The sequence below is a fragment of the Oxyura jamaicensis genome, chromosome 10, assembly GCF_011077185.1.
Source record: "Oxyura jamaicensis isolate SHBP4307 breed ruddy duck chromosome 10, BPBGC_Ojam_1.0, whole genome shotgun sequence".
Classification (NCBI taxonomy): Eukaryota; Metazoa; Chordata; class Aves; order Anseriformes; family Anatidae; genus Oxyura; species Oxyura jamaicensis.
In genome coordinates, this window is record NC_048902.1 from 21,597,613 (window position 1) to 21,609,544 (window position 11,932).

Genomic DNA, 11,932 nt, shown 5'->3' on the forward strand with positions numbered 1-11,932 from the left:
TTAAAGTTTGATAGAAACATAGTGTCACTTAGCCATATGTTACTCTTGAGTCAGGCCACTGAAGGTTTAGGAAGCGTTTTGTCAGGATCCAGAATTTATCTTTCTCAACAAAAAGCACATCAATGTCAGCAGGGCACCCTCTAGGGGCCACTGTGTAATTTTTGTACGCTGTTCTGAAAATGATTTAATGTTAAAAACAAATGCCAAGTTAATCGTTCTAAATTATTAATTAAGCTTTGGCATGGTCCTGGAGGAGGTGACAAGGACAGTGCAGCAGGGAGCTGGTATGAGGCTAAAGGTGAGACAGTTGAGAGGGGATTGTCACTCCTGGCTGCCACCACGAGCAACTCCCTTTGGGTACTGGGATGACTGGGTTTAATGAAAACATGGGGCTGGGATGAGTATGGATTGTGTCCACTGTCCATGGCTGGATGGCATGTGGCTTTCTGGGATGACAGTGGCCAAAATGGATTGATCTCTTTCCTTCTCTCACATTCCCTTGTAAATTTATCAGAAAACCCATGACCTTCTTTTCAGCTATGGCCTCCAAGAATGACTAAGGTATTTTAGCTCAGGAAACAAACAAGTAGAGTTCCAGGCTCTGGTAGGGATAAAATGTGCAATGTGTGATGTCATACTGTGTTTTCTGATTCTATGTTCTGAGGAGGGACTCCACATCTAAAATTCCATCAACTCTCCAAAAGCTCCTCTCCCACACCCATACCTAAATACCTCCATTTTTCTTTGTCAGCTTGTGCCACTTTGTCAGTACTGTGGCGCTGGTGAGATCCAGTACAGGCCAAGACTGTAAAAGCTCACTGAATCTCCACACTGTGGAGATGGTATCAAGGCCTTTGGTCACAGGCCAGGGCAATGACCAAAGATGCTGCTGTGCCTCAGCATGTCCTCCAGAGTCCTGGAGGAGAGCACCAAGTTCCTGACTCTGTCACCTCAGTAAGTCACGAAATATGCGGTCTGGCTCTTCTTTCACCATCTGGCAGATAATAAAGATACAGAGCAGAGTGCAGTGCTGGGGGTTGCCAGCCCTGGGGTCACAGCACTGATGAGGGAAGGTGGACACGGTCTGTTTTGAGTCTGTAGTGCTTTGGATGCTTTGTGCTGGGTGACAAGCCTCCCACTCCAGTGGCCTGTGTTTGTGGTAGAGGTAGCAGGGCTGCCAGCCTGCAGCAGAACCCACACGCTGCAAGCTGCCCGGACCAAAACCAGCTCCTGCAAACCCAGGCCTGGCGTTTGGCCCCAGCCTCCGGGTACGTCCCCCGGCTCCCTGCTGCCCGCCGCGGCTCAGGCTGAGGCCAGGCTGCTCGGAGGCGTTAGGGTGGGCCCCGCTTCTCCTGGCCTCGGGGCCGGCCGGGCCCCGCCGGCTGCCTGAGCGCTCCAGCAGCCCCAGGCTCTAGCCCCAAAGCCTCGGTGCGGACGGCTGGGCCCCAGCCTCTTACCGCCCGCTTGATGTCAGCGGGGCGGGTCCAGCCGGCGGCGGGGATGTGGCTCGAGCGCCTCAGCCCCAGACCGAAGCGCCGACGCCGGCCCCGCTCGCGGGCTCCCGGCTGCGACCAGGTAAAGGCGGCCGGGGCTGGGGCGGCGCCGCGGCCTCTCCCTTCCGTCGTCCCCTTTCGCTCGCGGCCGCTTTGTCCTTTGTGCCCCGGCCGGGGCAGCTTCGTCCCTGCGGGCGTAAGAAGCGCGCGGAAGTCGCGGGGCAGCCCCGCGGCGGCTCTTTCGGGGCGCCGCTGGGCCCGGCCCCTCCCCGGACGGCCTCGCCGCTGCGGCTCGGGGCGCTGCGCAGGTCTTGTCTGGGGAGCTCCGACGGCGGATCGGGGGGCGCGCTGGGGCCTGGCCGCCGCACCGGTGGGGCGGCGCGGGGCGGGGACGTGGCCAGGTCGCGGAGTGGGCGCGATGCGCCCTGCTCGGGGTCAGGCCCCGGGCGGCTGCCCGGCTGCGGAGGTGCGGAGATCCGTCTTCTACCGAGGAGGGCTTTCCCGCTCGCTGCAAGCAGCGAAGTCTGGGACGTGCAAGTGGAGATGGCAGGGGCTGCTCTGCCCCAGGTCAGCTGTAAGCGCAAGTGAGAACAAGTGCTTCCAGTTAGCTCCAGGCATCTTCCATGTTAAACAGCACGTCAGCCTTTAGTGACCTCTGGGTCTGTAGCATAACAGGCGTTCTTATTTGCCATTGGTCTCACAGGCCCTGAGAATGCTGTATACTATGCAGTGTTTACTCCTAGGTTAGTAGAGCAAAGGATAATTTGTACAGAAATCGGCCAAGTAGTGTTTTTTTGATGTTTTTCCCTTGTGAACAATAGCAACTGTGATAATACAGCACAATACTTAAACTTACATTTTTGAAGGCAGGTAACACCGTTAGTCCTTTAGTAAGCCTAGGTATCTTATTAGGCGCTTAGTTTATCTAACTCTCACTTGAAATCAGGATCTGGTGGTATTCGGTGTTCTGCATCTGAATACAATCCTCATCTGATGATAGGACCTGAGGCTGCTCTGAGATATAGATTATCATAGAATCATAGAATATCCTGAGTTGGAAGGGACCCTTAAGGATCATCAAGTCCAACTCTTGACACCGCACAGGTCTACCCAAAAGTTCAGACCATGTGACTAAGTGCACAGTCCAATCTCTTCTTAAATTCAGACAGGCTCGGTGCAGTGACAACTTCCCTGGGGAGCCTGTTCCAGTGTGCAACCACCCTCTCTGTGAAGAACCCCCTCCTGATGTCAAGCCTAAATTTCCCCTGCCTCAGCTTAACCCCGTTCCCGCGGGTCCTGTCACTGTTGTTAATGGAGAAAAGGTCTCCTGCCTCTCGACACCCCCTTACGAGGAAGTTGTACACTGTGATGAGGTCTCCTCTCAGCCTCCTCTTCTCCAGGCTGAACAGGCCCAGTGACCTCAGCCGTTCTTCGTACGTCTTCCCCTCCAGGCCTTTCACCATCTTCGTAGCCCTCCTCTGGACACTCTCCAACAGTTTCACGTCCTTTTTATACTGTGGTGCCCAGAACTGCACACAGTACTCGAGGTGAGGCCGCACCAGCACAGAGTAGAGCGGGACAATCACCTCCCTTGACCTACTAGCGATGCCATGCTTGATGCACCCCAGGACACGGTTGGCCCTCCTGGCTGCCAGGGCACACTGCTGGCTCATATTCAACTTGCTGTCTACCACGACCCCCAGATCCCTCTCTTCTAGGCTGCTCTCCAGCGTCTCATCGCCCAGTCTGTACGTGCAGCCAGGGTTTCCCCGTCCCAGGTGCAGGACCCGGCACTTGCTCTTATTGAACTTCACGCAGTTGGTGATCGCCCAGCTCTCCAACCTATCCAGATCCCTCTGCAAGGCCTTTCCACCCTCATTCGAGTCCACAACTCCTCCAAGTTTGGTGTCATCAGCAAACTTGCTCAAAATACCTTCTATTCCTACATCCAGATCGTTTATAAAAATATTGAAAAGTACCGGCCCTAAAATGGAGCCTTGATTGACCCCACTGGTGACCGCCCGCCAGCCTGACGCAGCCCCATTTACCATAACCCTTTGGGCCCTGCCCGTTAGCCAATTGCTCACCCATTGTATGATGTTTTTATTTAGCTGTATGGTGGACATTTTGTTCACAGATTCAAAGTGAAAGAAATTATGAGTACTAGGAGACCTGGTTCTCATTTTTCTATCCCAATGAATAGACTATGTTAGAAAGGAATGCTCAGAATAAAATAAACTATAGCTTCAACTGTCCATTACAAATTCTCTAAGATACAAGAAATTCAGAGAAAATACTCCAAATATGAAAAATCAGCCTTTGTAACTTCATTCATCAAAAGTCTTGTGTTGGATGTGTTTTGTTTGAAGGGAAAATAAGCAAAGATTAATCTTACTCTTTTATCTTCTTTCTCAGATGAAGGTGGACACACCCTATTCATAATTTATGATAAGACTCAGGAAAAAATGCAGTCTGCGAAATGAGGGGGGAATATATAGATCAAAGGCGTGTACGTTGTAAATAAAGCAGGTTGTTTTCCTTCAGAGCTTAAAAAAAGATGGAAAAAAGACTACAGATTTAATGCAAAATATGTGCAGTCAACTTTAAAATTCATACTCACATTTGGCATGTACTAATTTGACTGCCAGGACTGAACTCTCACATTTATTCCACCCTGTTTTATGCAAATGGGTAGAACTGCAGAAAAATGAGGCTGAAAGGGAATCCCGGAGATGAGTGAGTCCAACTTCCTGTTTTAGACCAAGATCAACTATACCTGTTTGCTACTATGTTTAAAAAAAGTCTTAAATGTTAGAGACTCCATAATCTTCAGAGCTTCATTAGCCTTTTTAAGCATTTTTACTTTTCTCTTTCAAATTTTGTTTAATTTAAACCTACTTGCAGTTGTTGTAAACCTATTTGCAGTTCTCCTCTAAACTGTGAATATGAAAAATAAATTATTTGCTACCAACTTTTTTATGTTCAAAGACTGTTAGGAAAACCTATTCATCCCTGGAAGTCTTCAAAAGACGTTTAGATGTAGAGCTTAGGGATATGGTTTAGTGGGGACTGTTAGTGTTAGGTTAGAGGTTGGACTCGATGATCTTGAGGTCTCTTCCAACCTAGAAATTCTGTGTGTGTCTGTGTCTGTGTATCTGCAATCTTCATGCTAGACATAATGCTTAGCTTAGGCCTTACCAGTGTAGAGAACAAGAATTATTTCACACATCTAACATATGTATACTATATAGAAGTATGATGCATGAAGTTTGCACCTTTTTCTTTAGCAGCAGCTTGCCACTGACTCATTAGTTGGTCAGGCACTATCATCCCCTATGACTTTACTGTCGGTTCTTTCATTTTGTTGACTGCTATTCTTATCTGCATCATACTTTGTCAATTTTCTGGACCACTATTTAGGTTTTCTTCTATTTCTTGGGGTATCCCAAGATACGGGGTATCCACAGCTTCTCTGGGCAACCTGTAAAGTTCCGCCAATATAAGCAGCATTGTGTGAGACCCCACCTGTGTTTCTAACTGTCTCGTATCTTGTGTTCCGTCTGCAACTCCATCAGGCTATGCTTATACCATCCTTATACACAAGACCGTACTGTGTTTAATAGATATATCCTTATTAATCATTTAACAAGACTGCGTATCTTGAGCACTCTGAGCACTGTTAGCGCTGTTAAGCAGTTCGGCTATCAGCCATACCATCCATAATGCCCAAGTCAGTCAATGCTTTAGCAAAGCCTTTATGTGAGCAAGGTATGTACAGATCAGTGCCTATCTAGGTCTACTTATGATATAGCACTGAGGGGAAGGAATTCGCAAGTAGCCTTGCACTGTTTGACATGTCCCTGAACTAGAGATAATGAGGAAGTAAGCGGTAGTAAAAAACTTGAGCAAGGTCAAGATAAATAACTTGGCTGCAGTGTTAAAGATGAGCTTTGCGCAGTGGCCAATTGCTGACTGGCTTCAGGTGTGTGTCTGAGGGTCTCTGACCAATTGTATGACAGATTCGGGCACGTGAACAGCATTTGGGGCTATGGGGAAAGTATATGTAGTGGAGAAAAATTGCAATAAACGTCCCCTGTTCAAGAGCCATCAGGAGTCTGTGTCTTTCGTCCCTTCACATGGTGACCCCAATGTGATCGGAAGAGAGCAACGCTGAGAGGAGCATCCGGAGGGACCCCAGCCAAATGACTCACCTGATGGTAGGACCGTGGCTTTAATCCCGGACATCACCTCGAGCAGCAGGTGAGCGGCTGGGGCATTAACTGTGGGAGCTAATCCATCAGCCGAGGAGGAGGCAATAGTTAAGTTATTGACTCGACTCCTGGTAAAAAGAGGAGTGAAATATGACCCATATAAAGGGAAACTATTGCTAAAGTTCTTACAAAAGAATGGGGCCCCAGGAACAGCTTCAGCGGCATTTGATGTAAAAACTTGGGAAAACGCAGGGACAACTACATGGGACGCTGCCTTGCGGGGAGATACAACAGCTGCTGAGGTGATGATGACCTGGCACTTAGTAACTGAGACACTAACATCATGGCAAGTGGAAAAAAGGGTACAGACAGCGGCTGCTCAGGCTATGCAGGCAGGTGAAATAAAAAGCGGTGACTGCGTGCCACCAGAGAAAGTAAACCTGACAGACTTGGGAACAGAGGCAGAGAGAATATCTCAGCAGCTGTCAGCACCACCAGCGCTGCCGCCCACAAGGCCAGTGGTGCCACCTGCAGGGGGTCCCTTTGACCCCCGAGAGCGTTGGAAACAAGTTCAGAGAGAAGCAATAAAGGACAGAGGGGGAGACGGGGGGCACAGGGGTCTATTTTCCAGTCCAAGTTCGGGATCATGGGCAAAATGTCTGGAACCCCTTTCAGTGGGACCTTATTAAAGAACTGTGTAAGATGGTGACCACTTACAGGTTATCAGCCCTGCATTTGCAGTCCCTGCTGGAGAATGTCATGACGGGACAGCTTTTAACCCCCTTTGACATACGACAAATGGCGGCCATGATATTAACTCCGACACAAAAATTATTATGGGAACAGAAATGGAGAGATTTGTGCGAACATGCAGTGCTCCAAAATTTAGAAAGGCAGCCAGGGGATCCGCTTTTCAGAGCCGGTATACCTCAACTAATGGGTACAGACCCAATGGCGGATCCACGCCTTCAGGCATGTCTTGATCCAGACATCCCCCGACTGACTGTGACCCTAGTCCTCCAGGCAATGTTAAGAATTCCAGAGACCAGGAAGCCCACGCTGTCCTTTACAAAGGTCCAGCAAGGGGCGTCTGAACCATACATGCAGTTTATTGATCGGCTTCACGATGCAGATAAGCAGATTGGCAATCGGGAAGGAAATGACGCCTTGCTACAAAAGCTAGCGGTGGAAAATGCAAATACTGACTGTAAAAAGGTGCTACAGTCTGTCCATGAATACACCACTAGTTCGGATGATAGAGGCATGTAACCAAGTGGGTTCTATCGAACATCAGCCTTCTGAGCAGAAGTACCAAAGGCTGTGGACGCTATCAGGGGAGTGGCAGGATTTGGGTCACCCAGATTCCCCGAGGCGTTTTGGGCTGCCGACATAGCCCAGCATCAGCCAACGCTTACTGTTACCCTTTGGAATAGCTCTGAGCACCCACACTCCAGTCAATGCAAGATGCTGGTGGACACTGGAGTGGACATTACCGTCATTGCTATTTAAGACTGGCCTTCTTCTTGGCCCATGACAACTCCAACAGGCAGATTGGTTGGAGTGGGAGGAATGTCAAGCACCTTTCAGAGTGCCACAATGCTTACTATAAAAACCCAAGAAGGTACTATGTGCACAGTATGCCCTTACATTATTAATATCCCCATCAGCCTGATGGGACGAGATGTGATGGGACAATGCAAGTTCACCATCTCGTCCCCTGAAAATTTTCGGTAGCGGCCATCTCGCATGGAAAAGGGAATCATCAGTATGGGTGGATCTATCACAAGAGATAAGGTCACGACACTGCAGGAGTTCATTCAAGAACAACTCCAACAAGGACATATTGTCCGTGTCTTTCATCCCTTCATAGCACATCTATGTTTGGATCCTCATTCTAACTTACTTACATTTTGACATGGAATTAATGTCAAAGTGTAAGTTTTATATTTATGTTACTGAAATTTCATCACAGGTATGCATCCCTTTTTTGCTTATGATCACCGCATACAGATATTGCTAAAAGTCTTACTATAGTCAAGTTGCAATTCTTCCACTTTTCTTCAGTCTGTAAGGCCTGTTCTGACATGAAAATAAATCAGGTACTATATGCTTTGTCTTTAGAGATCTATGTTGCTTTTTAACTTATCTCCTTGTTACCTTCTAGGTACAAACAGGTAATTTGTTTGATATGTTATCAACGTTTTCAGAGATCTTAAAGGAATTTTGAGAGACTGCTACATTTGACACTTCTAGTCTTCAGATACCCCAGGACTCCAGGAGTTCCAAAAGGTAACTGCTAAGACAACATGTTTTAGAATGAACACTCAACAGATTTTAAAGTATCTGGCTTAGATAAGCACTCTTTAATAAGTTTCATCCTGGCTTCAAGGGTGAAGTATTGGCCATTGTCATTGTTTTTTAACTGAGCTTGCTCCTGTTCTCTGATAACCATTTTAGAGAAGAGCAGTACATGCTTCAGCCTTCTTGACATTGACCACCCAGCAGCATCCCCTCAGAAAATGGCAGACCAATGGTTCTTTTGGTTGTTGTTTTCCTGCTAATATGTCCATAAAATAATTTTCTTCTTGCTCTTAGACTGTTTCTGTCTTTGGGCCTTTGCTTTTTTAATTCTTGTCCCTATATGCTTCTGACATTCTTTTACATTGATCTTTTATGAAAGCCAGAATGTTTTCCTCCATGTTTTCATGGCATACCTGAGTCAAATCAGTTTTCTATGGTGTACAGGATTATCCTTTTGTTGTATTAAGATAGTTTGCACTTGCGCCTTTAGCAAAGACTGCCATCTGTTTGTAACTTCTTTTGTGGCATAAGATCTTACCTCCTGCCAGTTTTATTGATGTCTGTTTCTCAAGATCCATTCTTTGTCTTTCTGCCCCCCCCCCCTTTTTTTTTTTTTTCCAGAGATAAATTCTGTCCACTCACCTATACTCCTGTTGTTACAACACAATTTCTTTGACTTTCCCTCCCTGTTAGTATTAACTGTATCTACTGTAAAAGCACCTTCAGATGAAGGTCTGGATTTTGAAGAAGGACTTGGCTTAGGTAGAAAATTCAAATGCTCTAATGAAGAACATGTATTCTCTAGGAAAAGTTAATAAAAAAAGAGCTGCTGGCATGATAGAATTGGAAGAAAGATACAGTTGTGTAATATTCTGTCTATAAGAAAAGGAGCGTATTCATATACACTAAAGTGGAACACAGTAGCAAGCTTAGAAACGTTATTATGTCCAGCTGGGATCAGTAGTGGAGTACCACAAACTCTCCTCAAAGATGAGGGCTCATGCTAAATACCTATGCTTTAGAAGGCAGCTTTACTTCACCAAAACATTGTGTAATTTTACGATTTTAATTTTGAGAGTAAGCACAAAGGAAGACCATTTGAAATGCTTTCAGTCTGATGGAGGCAGAATTCTGCATGAAGGAGATTCAACAGACTGCAAGAGCCCATTCTAAAACTTCTGAGCCACTTAGGGATCGTAGACTGCTAACTGTCCCTTGATGAACCTGGTATCCTTTTTGGGTCCCTGGGATAAAGCATTTTGTGAAGATGAACTCTGGCTTCTCCAGATGGGTAGCAAAAACCTATCAACAACTTCAGCTTTGAAAAGGATTTAGTAGTCAGAGGCCTCATAGTGTGCTTCAGCATCAGGGCAAACTTCACACGCTATCCAAAGTAGTAGATATTTTGGAAGCTAGTGCATCAGAAAAAGCTTTAATAACACAATTTAATGTGTGCTAAAGGAGCATCTTCCGGGAGGTGAAAAGCCAGCCACTAAAGCATCCTTCCTCTGTGAGAACTGTAAATATTTATAGCTCATTTAACATTCTTAACATGAGTGTCCAAAGTTGGATTTCACATTACATGTAAAATTTGTTAACATGAACTCTTATTTTCAGAGTTTTACCATGTGCAACTTCATGTCTATAACTTTGAATACTAACAGTTTTTTTCCAGGCCAGCTATTATTTTTCAGTCTTCTTTGTTCCTGTTGGTATTAATGTAGAAAAATGAATTATATCTCACTTTCCTAGGGTGCCTAAAATTTTACATTGAAAATCATGGTTGTCTGGGATGAGCGATGTTCGGTTCTGTGCCAGACCTGGAGGAGCTCCGGGCTTTCACGTGCCAGTAACGACAAAGGGTGCTCGGCAGGGGGGCTCCGGTGGGCCTGCTCTCTTGCCTTCGCCCTTTCCCCCTCCCCGGTTCTCACGGAGAGGCCACGTGTGCGGCTCCTCTCGCCGAAGGGAGAGGGGGCCGGGGCATCTCCACATACGCTGCCGCTCCAGCCCGCTGCGGGGTCCCTGCGCGGCGCGGTCCCCCCGCCCCCTGGCGCCCGAGCCGCCGTCTCCCTGGTAACGGCGCCTCCCTCGTAACGGCGGCGCGGGGCGGGCCGGGCCGGTCGCGCGCCGCCAATCCGCGCGCTGCAAGATGGCGGCTGCGGGAAGCGTGGCGCGGGGTGGCGGGCGGTCGCTGTAGGGCCGTGGCGGCTGGGCTTCGCCGCGCGCGCGGCAGCTCCCGCGACGCCCTGCATGGATCCCGGCGTCAGCCAGCCGGACCCCGGCCTCTCGCAGCAAGGCACGCCCTGCCTGATCGTGGCGGACTCGCAGCCCGAGAGCGTGGGCCCGGAGGAGGACGCGGAGCAGGCCTGCCTCGGCGTGCTCGCCCGCCGGCTGCCGGTCCTAAGGAGCCCGAGCCCCGTGCTGGTGAGCGCCCGGCGCGGTCCGGTCCGGCCCGGCCCGGCTAGGCTCAGCCCGGCGCGACCCGGCCCTGACGCGACGCGTGCCCCTGTCTTGCAGGAGATCGTCTGCGGCCCTGCCGGCAGCCGGACATCCGCGGGCGGCGGGGCGGACAGGGAGCGACCCGCAGGTGAGAGCGGGGCGCGGGGCCGCCCTGGCGGCGCTGTGCTTGCGGAGCCGATGGAGAGCCCTGCCCGCCCGGACGCTGCCGGCCCGCGCGGCCGCGTCGCTGAGGAGGTGCCGCCGCCCGGCGGGGAGAGCAGGTGGGCGCCGGGCCGGGCGGGGCGAGGCGAGGCGCGGCGCGCCAGCTGCTGGCCGCCCCCTCGTGGGGCTCTCGCCCGATGAAATGGCGGCCGCGCGCCGTGAGCGGCCTGCGGCACGGGCAGCGACAGCGGGGTCCGCGGGGGCTCCGGCGCTGCAGCCGCGCGGGGCCTGGCCCGGTGCCAAGCTGCGCGTCTCGGCGGGCGTGGGAGCAGCCGGGCACATTGCCACCGTGAAGCAGCTCCATGGAGCGCCAGCGGACTGTCAGAAGGCAGCCCGCAGGAAACCCCGAAGTGAGTAAGTCTTTCTGTTGCAGTGCCCTTGTAATGACTGGAGAAAGAGCTGGAAGCGATGTTGAGGACTGTCCTGCCTCGCCACGCGTAGAAGGTAACTTCTCCGTTTCAGGTCTCTGGGTGGTGAATCTGATCAATTTTCTTTGTAGCTTTCAGTTCTGTTTCCTCACTTGTCCCACCAGGGTAGTCATGCCTGCAATAATTGGTCAGAAATCGGCATCTTTTTACAGAAGCTGGTCTGTATGCTTTGGAGTTTGAAAATCTGTGAGGACTTAACATCATTGTTACCAAGGGTCTTGGAGACAAGGAATGGCATAGAATATGAATGGTGACCACTAAGAGATGGAGCCTTTTTATGGCAGAGGAAATAACTTGCATAATGGTTGTCATCAAAGGACTTTCAGGAACAGAATCTGTATTATCAGGATTGTTTTCTGCTATCCATGTATACAGTAGTACCCAATGGCATTATATAAGACCTTGCTAGTTAACACTCCTTTTGGATGTAAGGGTCACTGTCCCTGTACTATTACTATAGTTATAATTGGTACAGCTGAATTGAGAGTCAGTTAGTTTATTTGAAGCTTTGGCAATATCTTAGCGTATCTTTTGCCATGGCAAAGATGGCTTTTTTTGTTTTTGTATATATATTACTTATGGATGTTTGATGTTAGATACAGGCATGTCACAGCTGCATTTCGGAGCTCTAGAGCTCTCACAGAGCCAGGACTTTGAGAGTGACTTTGTGCCTAATGAAGAAGATGCTAGGCATCAGTTTCACTCTGGAATTGCTATCCCATCTTCTTCCAGACCTGCAAAGAGTGATTCTAAAGATGGTATGTGAAAATGATCAGAGATGTCTTTTTGTTGCTCTGTGTTTTTTTTTTTTTTTTTTTTTTTTTTTTTTTTTTTTTTT

The 11,932-nt window shown here is 49.0% G+C and overlaps 1 protein-coding gene across 6 annotated transcripts in view; it reads left to right on the top strand.

Moving 5' to 3' along the window:
- Positions 1-1,429: 1,429 nt before the first annotated feature.
- The window catches only part of TP53BP1 (tumor protein p53 binding protein 1), a 48,665-nt gene continuing 38,162 nt past the window's right edge, over positions 1,430-11,932 (top strand). Inside the window, exons 1-5 of one of the 6 annotated variants that reach the window (XM_035335799.1) lie at positions 9,756-10,008; positions 10,047-10,078; positions 10,523-10,725; positions 11,040-11,128; positions 11,691-11,852. In XM_035335799.1, coding sequence (XP_035191690.1) covers positions 9,798-10,008; positions 10,047-10,078; positions 10,523-10,725; positions 11,040-11,128; positions 11,691-11,852 — 697 coding nt within the window. In that variant the 5' untranslated portion in view covers positions 9,756-9,797. Of the gene's footprint in view, positions 1,576-9,755; positions 10,009-10,046; positions 10,079-10,113; positions 10,430-10,522; positions 10,726-11,039; positions 11,129-11,690; positions 11,853-11,932 lie in introns of those variants that run through there. The other 5 variants (XM_035335800.1, XM_035335802.1, XM_035335801.1 and 2 more) reach the window with 5 other exon arrangements.